The sequence below is a fragment of the Martes martes genome (genome assembly GCF_963455335.1).
Source record: "Martes martes genome assembly, chromosome: 12".
Lineage (NCBI taxonomy): Eukaryota > Metazoa > Chordata > Mammalia > Carnivora > Mustelidae > Martes > Martes martes.
The window spans coordinates 34,629,304-34,652,527 of NC_137900.1; the positions used below are offsets into that span (position 1 = coordinate 34,629,304).

Here is a 23,224-nt window from a genome sequence, read left to right on the forward strand (position 1 = left end):
CTACATTCTCAAGCTTTTAATATTCAAGATTTCTTAATTCATTAAGTCAATGTGATATACTGGGTCAAGTAAACATTTTCATTTATCTTCATGTACAGCTTTAGACACCACTGCTTTAATTATAAAACTACTGACATCAATTATTAAATGCACCAAAAAACTGGAGGCTTGAAATGGAAATGGGTCTAAAGATTATATATATATATATACACACACACACACACACACACACATATATACACACACACATATACACACACACATACATATACATATACACACATATATATGTATATATATACACAATTTTATATATAAAATATATATACATTTTTTAACTACAAAGAATTGATTTATGTGTGTGTGTGTGTGTGCACGTGTGTAAATAAAAGTATATATATATCTTTTTAACTACAAAGGAGAATTGATTTTTTTTTTCTTTCAGGAAAAACCATAAAGGAAATGAGAGGAAAGAGCTAACATATCAGAAAGAGATATTATTTTAGCATGTTTTAACTTAGTATTTAAAATGCTGAATACAGACATCCAAATGTCCTCATTCTATATTATGTGTAAAAACATTATTCCAGGACCATGAAGGGTTACAGTAGCACTGTAGTGACTTTTCCTCTGCATAAATGCTTTTATAAACAACTATTAAAGAATACTTAATGATGAAGTTTTAGAATATAAGTGAAGTTCGGTGGAGTGAGGTCTGGAGCCAATGTCTTTGGTGCAAAATGGTGGTTTATTATTCACAGGACCTATAGGCAGAAAGATCTGCTGCCCCGGGGCTGTGAGGAGTGGTCCATTCTATACTTGCAAGTTGGGAGGGAGTCAGGGATGATGTAAGTCTCTAAGGAATTTTGGAAGCAAGGTTTCCAGGACCTTGAGGAGCTAGCTATTGTTGGGAAAAAGGTTATTCATTACCAGTAATAAAATCTTTGTTATGAGACCCTTCAGATGTATATCAGTGGGCCATATGCTTGGGAATGATTGTCAACATGTATCTTGGAGGGGTTAGAGATAAAGGAAGTTTCCAAATGAATTGTTAAAGTAGACTTACAGGATCCTGGGTGGGGGTAGGGGTTGGTCAGGCTAGGATTGCCCTTTGCCCTTAGCAAAGCCTTAAGGTGGAGGTAGTTGAGTCCCTAGAGGAATGTCACTCTGCCTGTTTCAAGGCCTTGTCAGTGGGTAAGGAAATTTAATAACTTTTCTTCTGCCTCTGTTTCCCACATCAATAACACTGAATAGAAAGAACTGAGGAATTTGACTTTGTACTTTTTGGCCAAGAGCCCAGAAATCCACGTGACCTACCAGACTGAAAGCAAAGGAAAAAGAATTTGGCTTTTGATTATATAAATCTATTAATTCAGTCAAATTTCTAGTAAAAAATGGAGTATTACTTTTAAAAAGTAAACCAGACCTTAAATCATGTAAGATATCTAGATTGCTCACTGATTTATTCAGCAATTACATACTGAATGTCTATCGGGTGCCAGATGCTGAGGGGACAATGAGGACAACTGACAAGGTCTCTCTTTAAAAAGGAAGACAGGCATTAAATAACTGCATACAAATAATCTTGTTACAGTAATATAGTACTATGCCCTTCTTGATCCATGTCCTCAATCTATGAGTGACTGTGGTATCCTGATGCTGAGTGTGGTAAGGAGAGGGAGTTATGTCATGTGCAATGAGAACTATAATGAAACATTAAGTCACAGAGAACATATAAGAAGACCTTGACCTACTATTGAACTTAACTAGAGTGCAACAGGCAAGGGAAGAAGAGGTTGAAAAGGAGCTGGTGAAGGAAGCAGAAATAGACTGAAGAGACTTTTAGTCCCTAAGGGGATGGGGGGTGGGGGCAGGGCTTCACTCTAAAAGGTTCACCAGAACACAGAGTTTCAAAGGTCATATCAGGATTTTGGATTTAGGAGTTAGAAAAGAATTAGTGGTTAATAATTAGTTTAGGTCCTTCATTGGGATTAAAGTTGAGCCGTAAGTAATTCAGTAAATTAGTTTCTGGAAATGGCTCAGATAATTCTTTTCAGGCAAAAGATGCATAGTTTCAGGCTGTTTGCTTTAAAAGGGGAGTATGTAAATACATTAATTTATTGAGCACCACCTATGCACAATGCGATGAACTTCCAAATATCACCCACATCCCCTTGAAATCCAAGGTCTACCTAAATAAATGGACAGGGAAAGAGGGAGGGTGACTACATAGTAGAGCACTGACTGGCAAAGATACTGTTTTAGAACATAACTATAGGTTCTTGAGAGCCTTTAACAACTTTCCAGGAACACCCTCACTACCCTCTCCACTTTGATAACTAATAAATATCAATGTAGTTTCAAAGTCGTTAGGTCCATTCTTTCCGAAACTTCTCAAGCCCAGGCATCATGTGATAAGTTTTAACAACATCATTATAAATGTAATGTGGATGAGTATACAATCAGTATCCCAAATAAGATAATGGATATAAAGATTCAATAAATATAAAATTTTTTAGGCTTTTAAATATAAAATCCATCTTCTTGCTTTGTCTTTTTTTAAATATTTATAACTAAGCAATTACACATTGTGTGTGTATTCCCCATGTTGTGCCTGTCTTTTTTTTTTAATTTCTAATTGTAGTATAGTTAACATACAGTGTTTTATTAGTTTCAGGTGTACAATATAGTGATTTTAACAATTCTATACACTACTCAGTGTTCATTGTGATAAAATCTATCTTTTATTTAAAATGAGGCATAATCTGAAATACCACAAAGTCAAACCCTGAGAATAAGCTGACCCATAAAAACTGTTTGCTTTACAATAGAATATAAGTAACTGCTCTGTAACTGGAAAAACAAAACATACCAACAAAAGCAAAAAATACTTGTAATTGAAGATGTCCATATTCGTTATTCTAAATTAAAAAAAGGAAAATTCATGTTTTATCATTTTGGAAAATCAGTCAACTATGAACAAACACCTCAGTATAAAACTAGATATATCAGATGGAAACTTAGATAAAGGGTACATGGAATCTCTTCATACTACCATCACAATTTCTTGTGGATCTAAGATTTTTTAAAAATTAAAAGTTAGTAAAACATATCTGGGGTGCATTAACATAGACCAAACACATTGGCCTGAAAGATTACTTGTTTTGGTCAATGGAGAATTTGGTGATAAAATGAGAGAAAAACTTAAAACAATGAAATTCAGAGTGAATTTTTACAACAGAAGTAATGTACAATCATGGAAAAGGATTTAAAGCATCAGGTCTACTAGTTCAGGTCTACCACCTACTAGCTAGGTGACCTTGGACAACATCCTTAACCTTTCAAGAGTACTGTGGAAATTAAATATGTTGAGTAAAGTCTGTAAACTGCAAAACCTTGTACAAGTGCTAGCCATTAATTCAAACTTCCCAGCCTTAATTCCTTTTTGTAAAGGGCTGTTTCATTTTATATAATGTATTCTTACAATGGAATAAGAGCGCACTTTAAAAATGGTATTCAAACAAAGAAATACAGCAACTCAATTTATTACATGCAGATTCTTCTGCATTGTTGCTAACAGTTCACTGGTCCAAAATTACTAAAATACTTAAAAAACTATACATTATGTAAACAAAACATAAATAAGACAGCATAGTTCTTTGTACATATAGTTTAGTACAGGTTGTAAGGGATTTCGGAATATGTACAATTTTACACCATGGACTGCATTTTCACAATGCATATATATATATATATGTATGTATATATATATTTATATTTTTTTTACAGAAACAAAAACAAGATTTCACTAATGACACAGAATATCACATTGTAGATACAGGGTGCAATAGTCCAAATTCAAGAAGAAACATGTCAATGCAAGTGTGCAAAAGGCTAGCTTACTCCAAACTAGTAAAACTTGACTTGGTTCAATTTATGCAATACAGACAGGGTAAATCCTAACTGTCTATTTTAAACATCCTTTGAAAACATATTCATACCAGTTAGTGAAATGGAATAGATCTTTTCCTCCCCAAGAAAACAAAGCCTTGTTGCAAGCTAATGAAAAGCTACATTAAAACAGATACACACAACTATGTATAGTATGTTTTCAACAGTGTAATAAAGTTAAAATTTTTATGGGAGTCAAAACAATGCCCCATTATTTAAAAACTGGCTCGTTAAGTCTAGATTCAAGATGCAGCTGTGTCGGGCTTCTCTAAGTCAGGTGAGTGAAAAGCAGGGAAGACAGAGGCAGGATTTCGACTAGCAGATACAACAATTTGAGAGAGAGATGGAGAGAGAGAAGAAACCTTAGATGCTGGAGTATTTATGGTATTCAAAATGGCTCCTTCTGGGCTAACCAACAATTTTTTGACTGATGTGTCCAAATGAAATACTGATGTGCTACTTGGCAATGGAGGATTAGTAGAGCAAATGGCAGAAACCAAAGATGTCTTCGCCAAAAGAGTAGCAGAAGGAGACTTAATTACTGAAGTCAATGATACTGTTGGTGTGGGAGGTGGAACAGAAACTTTAGCAGTTGTGTTTATGATCTGTGGTGTTGTATGTACTGTGGGTAGAGGACTGGCATTCCCAAGAGAGTTGACAATTTTTGTAGAGCTTCTTAGAGAATGTTTCACAGGGTGCCCACCTGAAGAATTATTTGATGCTAGTGTAATTTTCTGGGCAGGGTTATCTACCAATGTAGGTGGAAGGCCTTGGCCACTGTTAAGAACTAAGGGAGGTCCGTATTTTGGATTACTAGATAAAAGAAGAACATGGCTGCCAGCTCCAAGACCTTGTGGTGGAACAACAAACCGCGTTCCATTAATCATGATCTGAGTGCCAGGTGCCAAAGGTGTACTGGTGTTGATGACTATTTTTTGTTGAATACAAGGTTCACTCAACTGACCCCCTAGCACACTATTTACATTTGATGGTGCTGTAGCAGTGTGAATGACAGAACCACCTGGAGCAGAACTGTGACTGGGGGTTGATTTTACTAAAGCAGGGGACATCTGCTGGTTTGGCAGAGAAGCAAAACTGGAAATATTAATTATTTTACCTGGACTTGGTGAAAGGGGTGGCAATTCAGTCTGAGGTTTATTTGTGTTTATATTTGTTGGCACTGTAGCTGAAATCCCTGGTGACTGAAACTGGACAGAAGTCCGAGATTGTCTTTTAGAAAGAGATATAGAACGTGTGGCTCCTGGTACTGTTGCCACTTGTGGAACTGTGTTGATTACTTTAGGGGATATATTCACAGGTGTAGGCAAAGTAACAGTAACAGGGATTTGCAAAGCCGATGTTAAACATTTAGGAGACACTGGTTGTGTAGTTGAAATCAGAACAGATGATGCAAGATGTCCTGTTTTCACAGTTGATATAGCCACAGTGTTTCCGAGATTTGATGTGCAAAGTCTATTTGACAAAATAGGCATAATTCTTGAAGAGGTATCATTTCCACTAACTAAAACAGGAGGTCGTGTCCCAACTGAAGCAGAGGTTGAGGTCACTGAAAGAGAACCCAAAGACACATTTGCTCCTGTTACTGAAAACATGTTTACTGCTCTTGTTGCAGAAACCACTGATTCATTAACAGGAGTAATATTCTGACTCACAAAATTTGAGTTTATTGGAATTGAATTACCACTTGTTGACAATGGCAAGACATAGCCCTTGGTACTTTTTTCTTCTCCTTTTGGGGTTACATTTTGCAGTAAGTTAATTGATGGTATAGCTGACACACTGCCTGAACTGTTTACAATTGCTTGACCTATGTTTAGTCCAATTTTCACATCTTTTATCTGAGACACAGTTGGTGATGAATTTATTTTTATTGGTGCTCCCACTGTAGATGGAATTAGTACTAACTGGGGTTGTTCTGGAGTCTTAACATAGGTTTTATTCAAGGGGGGAGGAAGAGTTTGTTTTAATGGTTCTGCCACAATAGTTGGAGTTGAAGTGCCACTGGGAATTGGAGCATTAATAAAAACTAATTTCTGGGCTGAGACAACTGTAGATGTTGATGCGGGTGTCACATTAATTGCAGTTCCACTGCCAGAAGAAAGAACAGATGGAGCTGACACCAGCATAAGTTTGTGAACTGCACTCCCACTGATGACATCTCCACTTGTTGCTGCTGTTGCTTCTGATCTTGTAACAGGGAAACTTTTTGTGAAATAATCTACTTGTTGCTGTTTACTTGGAGTATGAATAACATTTGCACTGGTTTGTCCAAAATTTCCTGTTGATATGCTAATTACACTTACTGAATTATTTGCTGTTGATGGCAGTAGAGTGCCAGACGAAACAGAGGACTTTAAGGGAGAAGGCGGCATGTATGAAGCTTTATCTATCACGTGACCCAAATTACCACTGCACGAAGGTTGGCCTAATGTAAGCTTGAGATTCTTTCCCACTGATGGATTAAAGCCAGATGGAATGGAAACAGAAGTTGGTGTTTGGCTAAAAGGTGGGAGACTAGATGTAGTAGTCATTCCAACTGAGGGTGAAAAAACAGAGGATGATGTTGATTTGGGCACCAGAAATGCCTGAAGATGAGGAGCAAAAGTGAAAACTGAACTTGCAGATAAGCTGTTGGGTGAATTTTGATCTGGACTGGTCTGTACTTTTACAACTCCAGTGTTCCCACCTCGTGTCCTAACAAGAATTGACTGTGAATCTCTTATACACACAGTTTTCAGTTCTTGCTTTGCTTCAGAAAAATCAGCAGTTTGTTGTGCAAAACAGTTGAGGGAACTACCAGGATTTGTAGATCCACTTAGTGTTGTTGCTGGTAACAGAGGCTGAACTGTTGAGGAGATGGTGGATGAAGCAATGGGCTGGGAGAATGTAGCTGCTACAACTGCATTCTTGACTTTTCCTGACTCACTCTGGCTAGTCTTAACTGGAGGTATTAATAAACTACTTATGGAGGTTACAGGTGACAAAGGCTGTGGCCTACCACTACTTACATTTGACAAAGGTGTAACTGTCCTATTGAAAACTATATTAGTTAGTTGGTTAGAAACAGTTCCTGCTGAGCTGACAAGAACTGATGGTAAAGAACAGTTTACATTTGCTGTCTGTGGGAAAGATGAACAATGATGTTCTGTACCTTTCTGTTGAAGTGGCAGTATTTCTTTTGCAACTGCTTTCCCTTCCTTGTGCTGAATCACAAAATTCTTGGGCAGAATGAGAACCTGCTGCATGATTTTTTCTCCTGTTTTAGGATCTAGCACAGGTTGCATCTGAATCTTCACAGAGCTGTTTTGGAGATCTATGGGCAACCACTGGCCACAAGGCATTTTGTATACCATTTGTAAAGGACCTTTTGTACTGGTGTGGCAGGTCAATGCTGGCTTTATGGGGCTGGTTTCTAGAGGAGATATAACTGGTTTATCCACTGTAGGAGCACTTCTACCTGTGGAAGGGGGCAGTTGATTTGTTAAGGTCACTTTGTTCCCAATATTCTTTGCAAGCAAGGCCTGAATAGGTTTGGTCCCTTTCTGGAGAACAGATACTGGTGTTGAATCCATTGAGGCAAATGACTCTGGAAACAGTGGCTCTGCATGCTTTAATTCATTCAAACAGTCAATTTGCATCTCACCTTCTACATGCTCAACTGTTGTCTCATTTGTGCTTAACTTTGCTTTCTTTCTTGGGGAAAGCTCTTTTGTGCTATCATCCAGATAATTAGTTTGTTTAGACTGTCGTTTAAGTGTTTTAGGCAGTATCTTCGGAACATCTTTAAATGGCAATTCCTTTTTCAACAACTTGCTTCTGGCCATAGGAAAATCTATTTCTGACAATTTCATATCATCTGAAAGTTATAAAAGCAAACATTTTGTTTAAATAAAACAGCAACTGAATAGAAATAGTAAGACCAATCATAAAAAAAGCAAGTCAATCTCTGAACTGGCAATTTATTAAGAAATCTACTTTAGGATGATTCAATATTAGAAATTCAGGTAAGGTTGATATTTTGATAGCGTAACCATTCCCAAGAACTATGTATTAGTGAATGATTATTTTGTTCAAACTCTACTAATTCTGCTGCCCATACAAATGCAGAGGAAAATTTACATCTCACAGATACTCAAATCAGCAATTAGAGCCCAGAATTCTAATCTAGTTTCAGAGACTCAAAAGGATGAAAAATGTTCAGCTTTTCCTGGTGTTTAATTATTCATTCCTACAGTAAAAAAATTATGTTCATATCTGGTGAAACTGGGTTGATGAGAAGCTACTCTTTTTCATGCACCAAAGACATGAAAAACAGACTAATACATTTCTAACCACAAATTTTCACACTTATCTCTTATATAATGAAAGGAAGTTTTTTAAACTAGATTTGCAGGAAAAAATAACTACATTTACAGAATAACATAATCTGATAAATTGAAATGCATTACAGATAACCTAATCCAGCCTCCTTATTAGAATGATATGTTCACTCAGAGGTTTATTTGGCCATCCACCTTGGTCACTTCTCATAAAAAAATCTTCACAGTATTAGGAACTTATCAAGCTCCATTTAAATCAAACACCAAAAACAGTGCTTCAAAAATAGTAATAAAAAGAAGAGGATGAACTTAATTTAGAGGGATTATAAATCAAAGATATGTGGTCTATAATGTGCAAAAACATGCCTACAGCTCAGAGGCAGGCACTGGCTCCAGATACTCCTAGAACTAAAATAATGACTCCAAGGGACCTTTTATAAGGACACAGGACATTTCAAAATATACCAGATTTCCCTAATCAATACCCACCATTAACCAGATTATCTTTTACCTCAATGAAAGATACTAAAACTCTCTTTATGGTTTTAGTTGTTGATTTAAAGGAAAGTTTTCATAACTACCTGAATCAAAGTGATCTTTCTCCAGGATATCTAGAAGTTCTGTGGAGTCTACAGACTTACTAATTTCTACTTTAGGAGATTCTTTTCCAGGATCTCCTTCACCTTCTTCAGTAGTCCACAGTTCTCTAGTAAATTTATCATGATCAGGTTGTCTTCTGAAATCATCATAGTCTTTCTTTAGGCGGCTCCTGAAATAAAATGCCCAACATAACAAACAATACATATGTATTAGACTCTTGGAAGCTAAACTAACTTTTATTATTTTAAACAATATCTTGAAATACTTTCAATTAAGTCACTAAAAGTTAATATTATCAACAACAGCCAAACTATGGGCCCAAATGTCCATTGACTAATGAATGGATAAAGAAGGTATGGTATATATATACAATGGAATATCACTCAGCCATCAAAAAGAAGGAAATCTTGCCACTTGCAACAACATGGATGGAGCTAGAGTGTATTATGCTAAGTGAGATGTCAGTCAGAGAAAGACAAATACCATTAAGATTTCACTCATATGTGGGATTTAAGAAATGAAATAGATGAACATATGGTAGGGGATAAAAGTAAGAGAGGGAAACAAACCATAAGAGGCTCTTAATGATAGAGAACAAACTGAGGGTTGATGTTAGAAGGTGGATGGAGAATGGGCTAAAATGGGTGATAGGCATTAAGGAGGGCACTTGTTATGATGAGCACTGGGTGTTATATGTAAGTGATGAACCACTGATTTCTATTCCTGAAACCAATATTGCACTGCATGTTAACTAACTAGGATTTAAATAAAAATTTCAAAGAAAAAAAGTGCATCTAAGATGCTTAGTTCAGTCTTGCCAATATTTATCTTTAAAGAGAAAACCCAGGGGATGGGTAGGCATAGGAAACTGAAAAAGATTATATATACAATTTCAGAATAGAGTGTTCAAACATATCACCAATCTGTCTTTCTAAAGGCTGCTGATAGACCTATTAAATGAGAGAAAGGTAACTTTCTTCTAGCTGCACGAATAGAAATAGATTTGAAATAGTTTTATAATTACTGATTATAATATAGTGAAAAAGTCCATTTTAAAAAGTTAATCAAATTCTAAACACTCCATAAAAAAACTCCTAGAAACAATAAATGAATTCAGTAAAGTTGCAGGATACAAAAATTAATACCCAGAAATTGGTACTATCTCTACACACTAATAACAAAGTAGCAGAAAGAGAAATTAAGAAAACAATTCCATTTATAATTGTACCAAAAAGAATGAAATTCCCAGGAATGAACTCAAACAAAGAGGTGAAAGACCTGTACTCTGAAAACTATAGAAGACCAATGAAAGAAATTAAAGATGACACAAATGGAAAGATATTTCATGCTCATTGACTGGAAGAATTAATATTGTTAAATATTCATACTGCCCAAAACAATCTACAGATTCAATGCAATCACTATTAAAATACCAAAAGCATTTTTCACAAAACTAGACGAAAATACTACTAAAATTTGTATGGAATTACAAAAGACCCTGAATGGCCCAAGCAATTTTGAGCAACAAAATAAAAGCTGTAGGTATCACAATTCCAGACTTCCAGATACACTATAGAACTGAAGTAATCAAAACAGTATGTTATTTAAACAAAACCAGACACACAGATCAAGGGAACAGAATGAAGACCCCAGAAATAAACCCACAGTTATATGGTCAATTAATTTATGACATAAAAGGCAACAATGGGAAAAAGTCTCTTCAACAAATTGTGTTTGGAAAACTTTTACATGTAAAAGAATGAAACTGGACTGCCTTCTAACACCATACACCAAAATAAACCCCAAATAGGTAAAGACCTAAATGTGAGACCTGAAACTATAAAAATCTTAGAACAGAGAATGTAATTTTTTTTTTAAGATTTTATTTTTATTTATTTGACAGAGATCACAAGTAGGCAGAGAGGCAGGTGGGGAGGGGAGGGAAGGGGGCGGGAAACAGATCCCCCGCCGAGCAGAGAGCCCGATACGGGGCTCAATCCTAGGACCCTGGGATCATGACCCGAGCCGAAAGCAGAGGCTTTAACACACCGAGCCACCCAGGCACTCCGAGGAAGTAATTTTTCTACCACTGGCATGGCAACATTTTTTCTAGATTTGTCTCCGTTTTATTTATTTATTTTTATTTTTATTTTTTTAAAGATTTTATTTATTTGACAGAGATCACAAGTAGGCAGGGAAGTAGGCAGAGAAGCAGGCAGAGAGAGAGGAGGAAGCAGGCTCCCCGCTGAGCAGAGAGCCCCATGTGGGGCTCAATCCCAGGACGCTGAGATCATGACTTGAGCCAAAGGCAGAGGCTTTAACCCACTGAGCCACCCAGGCGCCCCGATTTGTCTCCGTTTTAAAACAAAAGCAAAAATAAACTACTGGAACTATAAAAATATAAAAGGCTTCTGCACAGCAAAAGAAACCATCAACAAAACAAAAAAGGCTGAATGGAAAAAGGCATTTGTAAATGATATATCCAGTAAAAGACTACTAACCAAAATATATAAGGAACTTAACAACTCAATATCAAAAAGCAAACAATCTGAGTAATTAATGTGCAGAGGACCTGAATAGACATGTTTCCAAAGAAGACATACAGATGGCCAATAGACACATGAAAATATGCTCGCATCGTCAGAGAAATACAAATCAAAACTACAATGAGATAGCACCTTATACTGTCAGAATGGCAAAAATCAAAAAGAAGTAACATATGTTGCCAACATATGTTGGCAAGGATGTGGAAAAAAATGAACCTTGTACACTGTTAGTGGGAATGTAAATTGGTAAAGCCACTGTGGAAAACAGTATGGAGGTTTCTCAAAAAAAGCAAAAAGTAGAAATACCATATGATCTGGTAATTCTGCTACTGCGTATTTACCCAAAGAAAAACACTAATTCTAAAGGATATATCCACCCCTCTGTTCACTGCAGCATTATTTACAATAGCCAAGATTTAGAAGCAACATAAGTGTCCATAAATAGACAAATGGATAAGGGAGATATGGTACCTCTCTCTAACATGTGCATGCACACACACACACACACAAAGAATTTTATGCAGCCTTCAGAAAGGATGAGATCATGCCATTGCAACAGCATGGATAGATCCAGAGGTTATTGTGCTAAGTGAAATAAGTTGGAGAAAGACAAATACCATATGATTTCACTCATTATAAAATCTAAAAAAAACCCCAACTGAATAAACATACAACAAAAACAAGCAGAGTCTGACTTTACAAATACAGCGAACAAACTGATGGCTGCCAGAAGGGAAGGGGCGTGTGGGATGGAAAAAATGCGTGAAGGAAGTTGGAGATACAAGCTTCCAGTTTGGGAATAAGTCACAAGAGTAAAAAGGTATACCGTAATGAATACAGTCAATAATATTGTAATTGGGTTGTATGGTGACAGATGGTAGCTACACTTGAGGGGAGCACAGCATTATGAATAAACTTATCCTATCACTGTGTTGTACAACTGAAACTATAAATTATGTGCCACCTATACTCAAAAAAATTGTTTTAAAATGTTAACCAAGAAATTCTAGGAAACAGTACTTACTATTTTTGATTTATACAGACAATAGCAAATTAAAAAAAATCCATCATTTAATCCTGAGAGAAATCATATTTAAACATTTTTATCTCACTAGAAATATTTTTTTAATTAAACATAGAGAAACAACCTGAAAAGTGATCTTTCAGTGACCCTTTTCACATAAAAACGTAACAGCTATATTTCTATAAAGCTATGGAGAGATGGAAACATTTCCAAATGATAGACTATTTTAGAGATCCTTTATTATTTCTTTTGCTTTCAACTGTGTTTCTCTATTCTACCCCTAAAGTTTACTTTATTTTGTTTGAAAAAAATCTGAATATATATTTTCCAATTTATATTTACTACAAATCCTTATTTGTGCATACTGAAGTTTACGTCTCACCTCTGCCACCATTGAAGAGCTATGAGACTTTGGGGAAGCTCCTTAAACTTTCTAAGTATCAGTTTACATCGTAACAATGGGGATAACAGTACTTGCTTCATAGTATGTGTGGCACACAGAGTAACTGCAAAATTAATCTCCTTTTAGAAATACCTACATGGGGGTGGTATGAAGTTCCTTCCTTTTTATCCCTCTTCTCTGTCTCAGCTATTTTGTTTTTTCTTTTCAAGGAAAATAGAAGCAATCAGACAAGCATGTTCATATACTCACATCTCATCCGCCACTTAAGACTTCCATTTGTACTCATATTCTGTCTTCCTATCTAAGGTAATCCCTCTCTTTATGCATCCTCTCTCATCTATCCACGGATATTACTCTACCAAATGTCCCTTCCTTTTCCTAAGTCCATTTTAGCTTATTAGCTCATTTCTACCGTTATACAGAAAGCTCTTTCTCCACTAACGAAAACAAACAACAAAACAAAGCATCTTCTCTCGCGACTCCAACCTGTCCTTCCAGCTACCGCCCTGTTTCCTCTGCTCCACTCTGTAACAAAACTCCAATCCTCTCCCCTAATTCTCATGAATAGACTCTACCTTACTGAACATTCCTTCTCTATCTCTTCTGCTGAGTCTTACTCCTTTCTACCACCTCTAAATGCTGGAATGCCCCAGGGTTCAATCTCTCCTCTTCTCTATCTGTGCTCACATTCTAGATGATTTCTACTGCTCTCATAGCTTAAATATAATCTATAGCCTGACAACTCCTAAATGTATGCCTCCATCTGGCTTACTCCCTTGAACTGGGACTCATATACTAAACTGCCTACTCAATAAGTTCAGCTGGATATCTAGAAATCATATCAAACTTCACAAGTTGGCCCAAACTCTTGAATCCCTTCCCTGCAAACCTGTTGCTCCTTTAGTTTCCCCTATTTAAACTAATGATAATTCCGTAATTCCAGTTGTCTAGACCAAAAATATTGGGCATCATCCTTTTACCCTTCATTTTTTTTTCTGGCACTCTATATCCGATGTTTAAGAAAATTCTGCCAGTCCTACTTTCAAGTCACATCCAGAATCCAACCATTCCCTGCCATCTGCATTGCTATTATTAGGGAACACCAATAAAAAGATGTTTACTGCCAATTGACCCATGAGTTGGACCTAGGGACTCAAAGGCTCCTCATTCCCTCCTTTTGGAATATAGATTCTGCTTGCCTTTCCTGCTTTCAGAGGCTGCTCCAAGAACAGTCTTGAGACAGTGATGGGATACTGAAAACACCTGTATAAGATACGTGGCTGCATCCAGTTAAGGCTTCTTATATAAAATTTTAAGATCTGGTGGGCAGGTGCAGAGATCCATTTGTCTTGCTGCCCCCCAAGACAAGCCTCATTGAATTTAAGTTCCATTTACTTATTCAAACTGTCACCTACAAACGTGGAGTGGCCTGCTTCTTCCTTTGTTTCTCCTTGCCCTCTGAATACAAACGCCAGTTTCAGATGTTACCAGGGAAATTCCTAAGAGGACTGCAAATCACCAGCTAGCTACTACCCTGTTCCAAGCCACCACCATTTTTTTTTTTTGCCTGGATTATTGCTTTTTGTAACTGATTTCCCTGTTGTCCCACTTCACTAATCTCAACACAACAGGCAGTGGAGTGCTTTAAAAGATAAGTCAGATAATATCCCTCCTCTGCTTAAAAACCTTCAATGTTTATCTCATATTGGAGTAAAAACAAAAGTCCTTAAAGACATACATGACCTGGCTGTGATTCCCCATACTTCTCTGATTCCTGACTCTTAGCACTTTCCTCCCCCTCACTCACTCAGCCCTGGTTCACTTGTCTCTTTGCATTCCCTCTAAATGCCAAATATGATGCCAGCCTTAGGGCTTCCACATCTTTTCTTTCAGATATCCACATGGCTCTCTCCCTTCTTTGTTTCAGGTCTCTGTTTGAGTATCAGCTTATCAGGGGAGGCTTCCCTGACACCCTAGTAAAAGAGCAATCATCATCCCATCCAAGTTAGGCATCTCCTATTCTCCTCACCCTACTTTATATTTCTTCCTAGCACTTATCACTAATTGACATTTTGAGTTCATCTGTTTACTCCAAGAATGCAAGCCACAGACGAAGTCAGAAATCAGTAACAGAAGGAAAACTGGAAAATTCACAGATTTGTGGAAATTAAACAACACACTCAAACAACCAATAGATCAAAGAAATTAAAAGAAAAATTAGAAGATACCTATAGATAAATGGAAATAAAAACACGACATGCCAAAACAGTGCTAAGAAAGAAATTTAGAGCTACAAATAAATGCTTACACCAAAAAACAAGAAAGATCTCAAATCAACAACCTAACTTTGTAACTTCAGGAATTAGAATAAGAAAACAAATTAAACCTAAAGCTAATTTGTAAGGAAATAATAAAGATTATATCAGAGGTCAACAAAATAGAGAACAGAAGAGGAAACCAATGAAATCAAAATTTCCTTTTTTGAAAGTATCAACAAAAGTAACAAGCTGTTAGCTAGATGAACTCAGACAAAAAAGAGAGACTCATATTAGGAAAATCAAAGATGAAAGTGAGGCTATTATGACTGATTCTATAAAAATAAAAAGAATTATAAGATTACTATGAAAATTGTATTCCACCAAATTGGAAAACTTAAATGAAATAGACAAATTCCTAAAAGTAAAAATCTATCAGGATTAAGTCACAAAGAAACAGAAAATCTGAATATACCTGAAACTATTAAAGGAGAATGAATAAATAATTTAAAAATTTCTCAACAAAAAAGAGCCTTGGATCTGATGGATTCACTGGTGAATTCTACCAAACATTTAAAGAAGAACTAGTGCCATTCCTTTTCAAACTTTTCCCAAAAAACTGAAAAGAAAGACACACTTCCTAACTTATTCTTTGAGGTTAGGCATGACACCAATGCCAAAGCCTGACAAGGACACTACAAGAAAACTATAGATGAGAAATCTATAGATGATATATAGAGAATATATTCCTATATCATATGTAGACAGAAATACATATATATCATATATATCTATATTTATATGTATCTATATATAAATTGATATATATCTATATATATAGAAAGATATTTCTATATTTCTATAGAAATCTATAGAAAACTATAGATGAGAAAATTTTTCTTTCTTCTTTTTGTTTATATTTTAATTCCTATTGGTTAACGTAGTGTTACATTATTTTGAAGTGTACAATATAGTGATTCAACAATTCAATACATCACCCTGGTGCTTACCACCAGAAGTTCACTCCTTAATAGCCATTACATATTTAACCCATGCCTCACCCTCCTCCTTTCTGATAACCACCAGTTTGTTCTCTATAGTTAAAAGTCTGTTTCCAGGTTTCTCTTTTTCCTTTGCTTGTTTTGTTTCTTAAATTACACATATGAGTGAAATCATGGTATTTGTCTTTTCCTGATTGATTTATTTCGATTAGCATTATACTATAGCTCTATCCATGTTATTGCAAATGACAAGATTTCATTCTTCTTTATGGCTGAATAATATTCCTCTGTGTGTGTGTGTTGTGTGTGTGTGTGCGTGCGTGCGCGCATGCACACGCACAAGTGCATACCATTTCTTTATCCATTCATCAATCAATGGACACTTGGAATGCTTCCATATCTTCACTATTATAAATAATGCTGCTGTAACACAGGGATGCAAGTATCCCTTTGAATTAGTATTTTTGTATTTTTTGGGTAAATACCCAGTAGTAACATTGCTGGATCATAAGGTAGTTTTATTTTTAACTTTTTGAGGAGCCTCCATACTGTTTTCCACAGTATCTGTAGCAGTATTTATTCCCACCAACACTGTAAGGGTTCCCCTTTCTCTACATCCTAGCCAACATCTGTTTTTATGTTGTTGATTTTAGCCCTTCTGACAGGTGTGAGGTGATTTCTCATTGTAGTTTTGATTTCCAAGTCTCTGATAAATTATGATGAGCATCTTTTTATGTCTCCATTTACCATCTGGATGTTTTTGGAGGAATGTCTGTTCACGCTGCCTATTTTTTTTTAACTGGATTTTTTTTGGGGGTGTTAGTTGTATAAGCTTTTTATATACTTTGGATACTATCCCTTTGTCAGATACATCATTTGTCATTATCTTCTGCCATTCTGAAGCTGCCTTTTAGTTTTGTTGATTGTTTCCTTCTCTATGCAGAAGCTTTTTATTTTGATTTAGTCCCAATAGTTTATTTTTGCTTTTGTTTTCCTTGCCTCAGGAGACATACTTAGAAAGATGCTATGGCCAATGTTAAAGAAGTTAGTGCCTGTGTCCTCCTCTAGAATTTTTATGGTTTCAGGTCTCACATTTAAGTCTTTGATCTGTTTTGAATTTAGTTTTGTGTATAGTGTAAAAAGGGGTCCAGTTTCTTTCTCTTGCAACCTTCTGTTTAGTTTTCCCAACACCATTCATTGAAGAGACAGTCCTCTTCCCATTGGATATTCCTACCTGCTTTGCTGAAGATTAACCGGCCATATAATTTGTGCATTTATTTCTGGGTTTTCTAAACTGTTCCATTGATCTATGTGTCTCTTTTTGTGCCAGTACAATAACTACTGTTTTGATTACTACAGCTCTGTAATACAACCTGAAGTCCGAAATTGTGATGCCTCCAGCTTCGCTTTCCTTTAACAAGATTGCTTTGGCTATTCAGGATCTTTTGTGGTTCCATGCAAATTTTAGGACTGTCAGTTCTTGGTCTATTAAAAAAAATGCTGTTGATATTTTGATAGGGATTGCATTAAATCTGTAGATTGTGAATTTGGGTGGCACAGACATTTAAACAATATTCGTTCTTCCAATTCTTGAGCATGGAATGTCTTTCCATTTCTTTCTGTCTTCTTCAATTTCTTTCACCACTGTTTTTTAATAGATTTGCATACATGTCTTTTATCTCTTTGGTTACACTTATTTCTAGGTAGCTTATTATTTTGGGTGCAAATATAAATGGGATTTATTCCTTAATTTCCCTTTCTGCTGCTTCATTATTGGTGTATAGAAACGCTACAGACTTCTGTACATTGATTTTGTATTCTATGACTCTAATAAATTTATCAGTTCAAGCAATCTTTTGGTGGGGTCTTTCTGGCTTTCTATACAGAATATTATGTCATCTGCAAATAGCGAAAGTTTTACTTCCTCCTTGATGATTTGTATGCCTTTTATTTTTTGTTTTCTGACCTTTATGACTAGGACTTTCGGAACTATGTTCAATAAAACTGGTGAGGGGGGACATCGTTCCCTTGTTCCTGATCTTAGGAGAAAAGCTCTCAGTTTTTCCCCATCTAAGGATGGTGTTAAAAAAAAAGGGGGGATGATGTCAGCTGTGGGTTTTTAATATATGGCCTTTATTATGTTGAGGTATGTTCCCATAAACCTACTTTGTTGAAGGTTTTTATCATGAATGGATGCTGTATTTTGTCAAATGCTTTTTTGCATCTATTAGAAAGATCACATGGTTCTTATTCTTTCTTTTACTGATGCGATTGACTTGCAAATACTGAGCTACCATTGAAACCAGGAATAAATTCCACTTGATTGTGGTGAATGATTTTTTTAATGTATTGTTGAATTTGGTTTGCTAGTATTTGTTCAGGAATTTTGCATCTATTTTCATCAGGGATACTGGCCTATACTTCTCTTTTTTAGTGGTATCTTTGGTTTTGGTATCGGGATAATGTTGGGCACCTCACAGAATGAACGTGAAAGTTTTCCTTTCTTTTCTATGTCTTGGAATAGTTTAGATAGAATAGTAACTCTTTAAATATTTGGTCAAATTCACCTGTGAAGCCATCTGGTCCTGGAGTTTTTTTTGCTGGGGGAATTTTTTGGTTACTCATTCAATTCTTGCTGGTTATGAGCCTGTTCAAATTTTTTATTTCCTCCTGCTTCAGTTTTGGTAGCTTACAGGTTTCTAGGAATTTATCCACTTTAAGATTGTCCAATTTGTTGGCATATAGTTTTTCATAATATTCTCTTACAACTGTTTGTACATCTGTGGTATTGGCTGTTATTTCTCTTCTCTCATTTGTGATTTTGTTTGAGTTCTTTCTCTTTCTTTCTTGGCAAGTCTACCTAAATGTTAACTAATTTTACTGATTTTTGTTCAAAGAAACAGCTCCTGCTTTCAATGATCTGTTCTTTTTTTTTTTTTAGTTTCTATATCATTTATTTCGGTTCCAATCTTTATTCTATTCTTCCTTCTGCTGGTTTTAGGTTTTGATTGTTCTTTTTCTCATTTTCTTAGATGTAAAGTTAGGCTGTTTATTTGAGATTTTTCTTGCTTCTTGAGGTAGGCCTATATTGCTTTAAACATCTCTCTTAGAACTGCTTTTGTTGCATCCCAAAGGTTTGGACTCCTGTGTTTTCATTTTCATTTGTTTCCATGTATTTTTTTTTAGTATCTTCTTTGATCTCCTTGTTAACCAAGTCATTGTTTAGTAGCATGTTATTCAACCTCCATGTATTAGTGTTCTTTCAAGATTTTCTCTTATGGTTGCCTCCTAGTTTCATTGCATTGTGGTCAGAAAAGACACATGGTAGGACTTTGATCTTCTTGAGTTTGTTGGAGTTTGTTTTGTGGGCTACTATGGTATTTCTTCTGGAAAACATTCCATAAGCATTTGAAAAGAATGTATACTTTGCTGTTTTAGGATGGAATATTCTGAATAATCTGTTAAATACCATCTGGTCCAGTGTGTCCTTCAAAACCAAATGGTTTCCTTGTTGATTTTCTGTTTAGATGACCTGTCTATTGATGTAAGTGGGGTGTTAAAGCCCCCTACTGTTATTATATTATCAATTAATCCTTTATGTTTGTTATTAACTGTTTTATGTATTTGGGTGCTTCTATGATGGATGCCTAAAAATTTACAGTTCTTCTATCTTCTTGTTGGATTGTCCCCTTTATCACCATATAATATCCTCCCTTATCTCTTGTTACAGTATTTTTAGTCATTTAGGGTTTTAAAGTCTAGCTTGTGCAATATATTAGAACTCCAGCTTTCTTTTGAGATTGATTTGCATGACAAATGTTTCTTCAGCTCCCCACTTTTAAGTCTGCAGGTGTCTTCTGGTCTGAAATGAGTCTCTTGTAGGCAGCATATAGATGGATCTTGTTTTTTTATCCATTCTGTCACTCTATGTCTTCTGACTGGAACATTTAGTCCATTTACACCCACAGCAATTACTGATAGCACATATTAATTGTTATTTTATCACTTGTTTTGTGATTATTTCTCAAGATTTTTTCCCAATACTTTTTTTGTCTTTCTCTCTTAAATGTTTTGCTGATTTTCTTTAGTTATATATTTGGATTTATTTCTCTTTATTCTTTGCATGTTTATTAGTGGCTTTTTATATATGGTTAGGGTTGTATATAATCTTCTGCATATAGCATCTATATTAACTTGACAATGATTTAAGTTTGAACCCATTTGTTTCTCCTCTGTTATATTTTATATTCTTCCTTTTGTGAGTTTCTTGACTGATTTTTTTTTTTTTTAACAGAAACACTCACTTTTACTGCTTTTGTGTTTTCATTCCTTTATACTGTCACTTTTGGTCTCTCCTTTCCACTTGAAGTGTCCCCTTTAATATTTCTTGCTGAGCTGACTTAGTGGTCAACAACTCCTTTAGTTTTTGTTTGTCTGGGCAACTTTTTAATCTCTCTTTCTATTCTGAATAATTGCCTTGCTAGACAGAATATTCTTGGCTGCTTTTCCCCATTTATCATCCTGAATATATCATGCCACTTCTCTACAGTTAGCAAAGCTTCTGCTGAAAAATCTCATGGCCTTAGCTCTTAAGATTTTTAAAAACGTAAAAAATTTTATTTATTTTTCAATTATTATTTTTAACATATAATGTACTATTTGTTTGAGGGGTCTGTGATTCATCAGACTTACACAACACACAGTGCTCCCCACAACACATACCCTCCCCAATGTCCGTCACCCAGCCACCCCATCCCTCCCAGGAACTCTCAGTCTGTTTCCTGAGATTAATAGTCTCTTATGGTTTGTCACCCCCCTGGTTTCATCTTGTTTCATTTTTCCCTCTCTTCCCCTATAATCCTTTGTCTTGTTTCTCAAATTCCACAGATCAGTGAGATCATATGATAACTGTCTTTCTCTGATTGACTATTTCACTTAGCAACATACCTCCTAGTTCCATCCATGTCATTGTAAATGGCAAGATTTCATTTTTTTGGTGGCTGCATAATATTCCATTATATACCACATCTTTATCTATTCATCTGTCGATGGACATCTGGGCTCTTTCCATAGTTTGGCTATTGTGGACATTGCTGCTATCAACATTGGGATGCAGGTGCCCCTTTGAATTACATTTGTATCTTTGGGGTAAATACCCAGTAGTGCAATTGTTGGGTCATAGGGTAGCTCTATTTTCAACTTTTTGAGGCACCTCTATACTGTTTTCCAGAGTGGCTGCACCAGCTTGCATTTCCAGCAACAGTGCAATAGGGTTCCCATTTCTCTGCATCCTCGCCAATATCTGTAGCCATTCTGACAGGCATGAGATGGTATCTCATTGTGGTTTTGATTTGTATTTCCCTGATGCCTAGTGATGTTGAGCACTTTCTCATGTGTCTATTGGCCATATGGATGTTTTCTCTGCAGAAGTATCTGTTCATGTCTTCTGCCCATTTCCTGATTGGATTATTTGCTCCTTGTTTGATAAATTCTTTATAGATTTGGATTCTAGCACTTTATCTGATAAGACATTTGCAAAGATCTTCTCCCATTCTGTCCACTGTCTTTTTGTCAACTCTTTCCTTTGCTGTGCAAAAGCTTTTTATCTTGATGAAGTCCCAATAGTTCATTTTTGCCCTTGCTTCCCTTGCCTTTGGTGATGTGTCTAGGAAGAAATTACTGCCGCTGAGGTCGAAGAGGTTGCTGCCTGCATTCTCCTCTAGGATTTTGATGGATTCCTGTCTCACACTGAGGTATTTCATCCATTTTGAGTCTATTTTTGTTTATGGTGTAAGGAAACGGTCGTTTCACTCTTCTGCATATGGCTGTCCAATGTTCCCAGCACCATTTGTTGAAGAGACTCTCTTTTTTCCATTGGATATTCTTTCTGTTTTGTCGAAGATTAGTTGACCATAGAGTTGAGGGTCCATTTCTGGGTTCTCTTTTCTGTTCCATTGATCTATGTGTCTGTTTTTGTGCCAGTACTCATACTGTCTTGATTACAGATTTATAACAGAACTTGAAATCCAGGATTGTGACGCCACAGTATTAGTTTTCCTTTTCAATATTCCTCTGGCTATTCAGGGTCCTTCCTGGTTCCATACAAATTTACTGAATTCCTGTATGAATTCCCAAGACTTTTTTCCTTTATTAGTGTATGTTGCCAATTTAATTACAATGTCTTAGTGTGGATCTGCTTTTGTTGATTTTCATGGGAGTTCTCTGTACATCGTGGATTTGGTTATCTGTTTCCTTCCCCAGGTTACAGAAGTCACCTTTTATTTCTTCAAATAAATTTTCTGTCCGCTTTTCTCTCTCTTCTTCTGGGACTCCTATAATACAAATGTTAGTACGTTTGATGGAGCCACTGAGTTCCCTAAGTCTATTCTTGTTTTGTGTAATTCTTTTTTCTTTTATTCAGCTTGATTGCTTTCCATTGCTCTGTCTTCAAGGTCACTAATTTATTCCCCTGCTTCTTTCATCCTGCTATATTCCATCAAGTGTATTTCTCATTTCATTTATTAAGCCCTTTATCTCTGCTATGTTATTCCTTTTCTTTTTACAATTTTATTTTTAATTAATCTGTATACCCAATGTGGGGCCCCAACTTGCAAGATTAAGAGTGTAATGCTCTACTGACTGAGCCAGTCAGGTGCCCCTCTATGTTATTCCTTAATTCTGTGTTAAGGGTCTCACTCATGTCTTCCACTCTTTTCTCATGTCTAGTGAGTGTTCTTATGATCATTGCTTTAAATTCTTGAGATATCAGGCATGTTCCTTATATCTGTTTGGCTTAGATCTCTGGCTGTGGCCTTATCCTGCTTTCATCTGGGATAAATTTCTCTTTCTCATTTTGTCTGCCTGTGTCTCTTTCTCTCTGTTAAGAAAGTCACCTATGTCATCTGCTCTTAAAAGAAGTGACTTCATGAAGAGGCAGTCCTAGAGTCCCTTGAAGTGCAGTGTCCCCTGTTAAACAGAACCTGGCACTTTAGAGGAGTATCCTATGTGTGTTGCTTATATCCTGCTGTTGTGTCTGAGTCACTTTTCCTCTCAGTGCAGTCGTCTGCACTGACCCTCTGCCTGTTGTGGTATGTGCTTAATATA

General features: G+C 36.0%; 1 protein-coding gene across 3 annotated transcripts in view; it reads right to left on the minus strand.

Annotated features, from left to right (window-relative positions):
- Window positions 1-3,791: 3,791 nt before the first annotated feature.
- BRD10 (bromodomain containing 10) overlaps window positions 3,792-23,224 on the minus strand; it is a 133,927-nt gene continuing 114,494 nt past the window's right edge. For 2 of the 3 annotated variants that reach the window (XM_080819166.1, XM_080819168.1), the window contains 2 exons: window positions 8,873-9,060; window positions 3,792-7,828 (listed from right to left, as the gene is read on the minus strand). In XM_080819166.1, the coding sequence (XP_080675292.1) occupies window positions 4,194-7,828; window positions 8,873-9,060 (3,823 nt within the window). In that variant the 3' untranslated portion in view covers window positions 3,792-4,193. The remainder of the gene's footprint in view (window positions 7,829-8,872; window positions 9,061-23,224) is intronic. The other variant, XM_080819167.1, reaches the window with a different exon arrangement.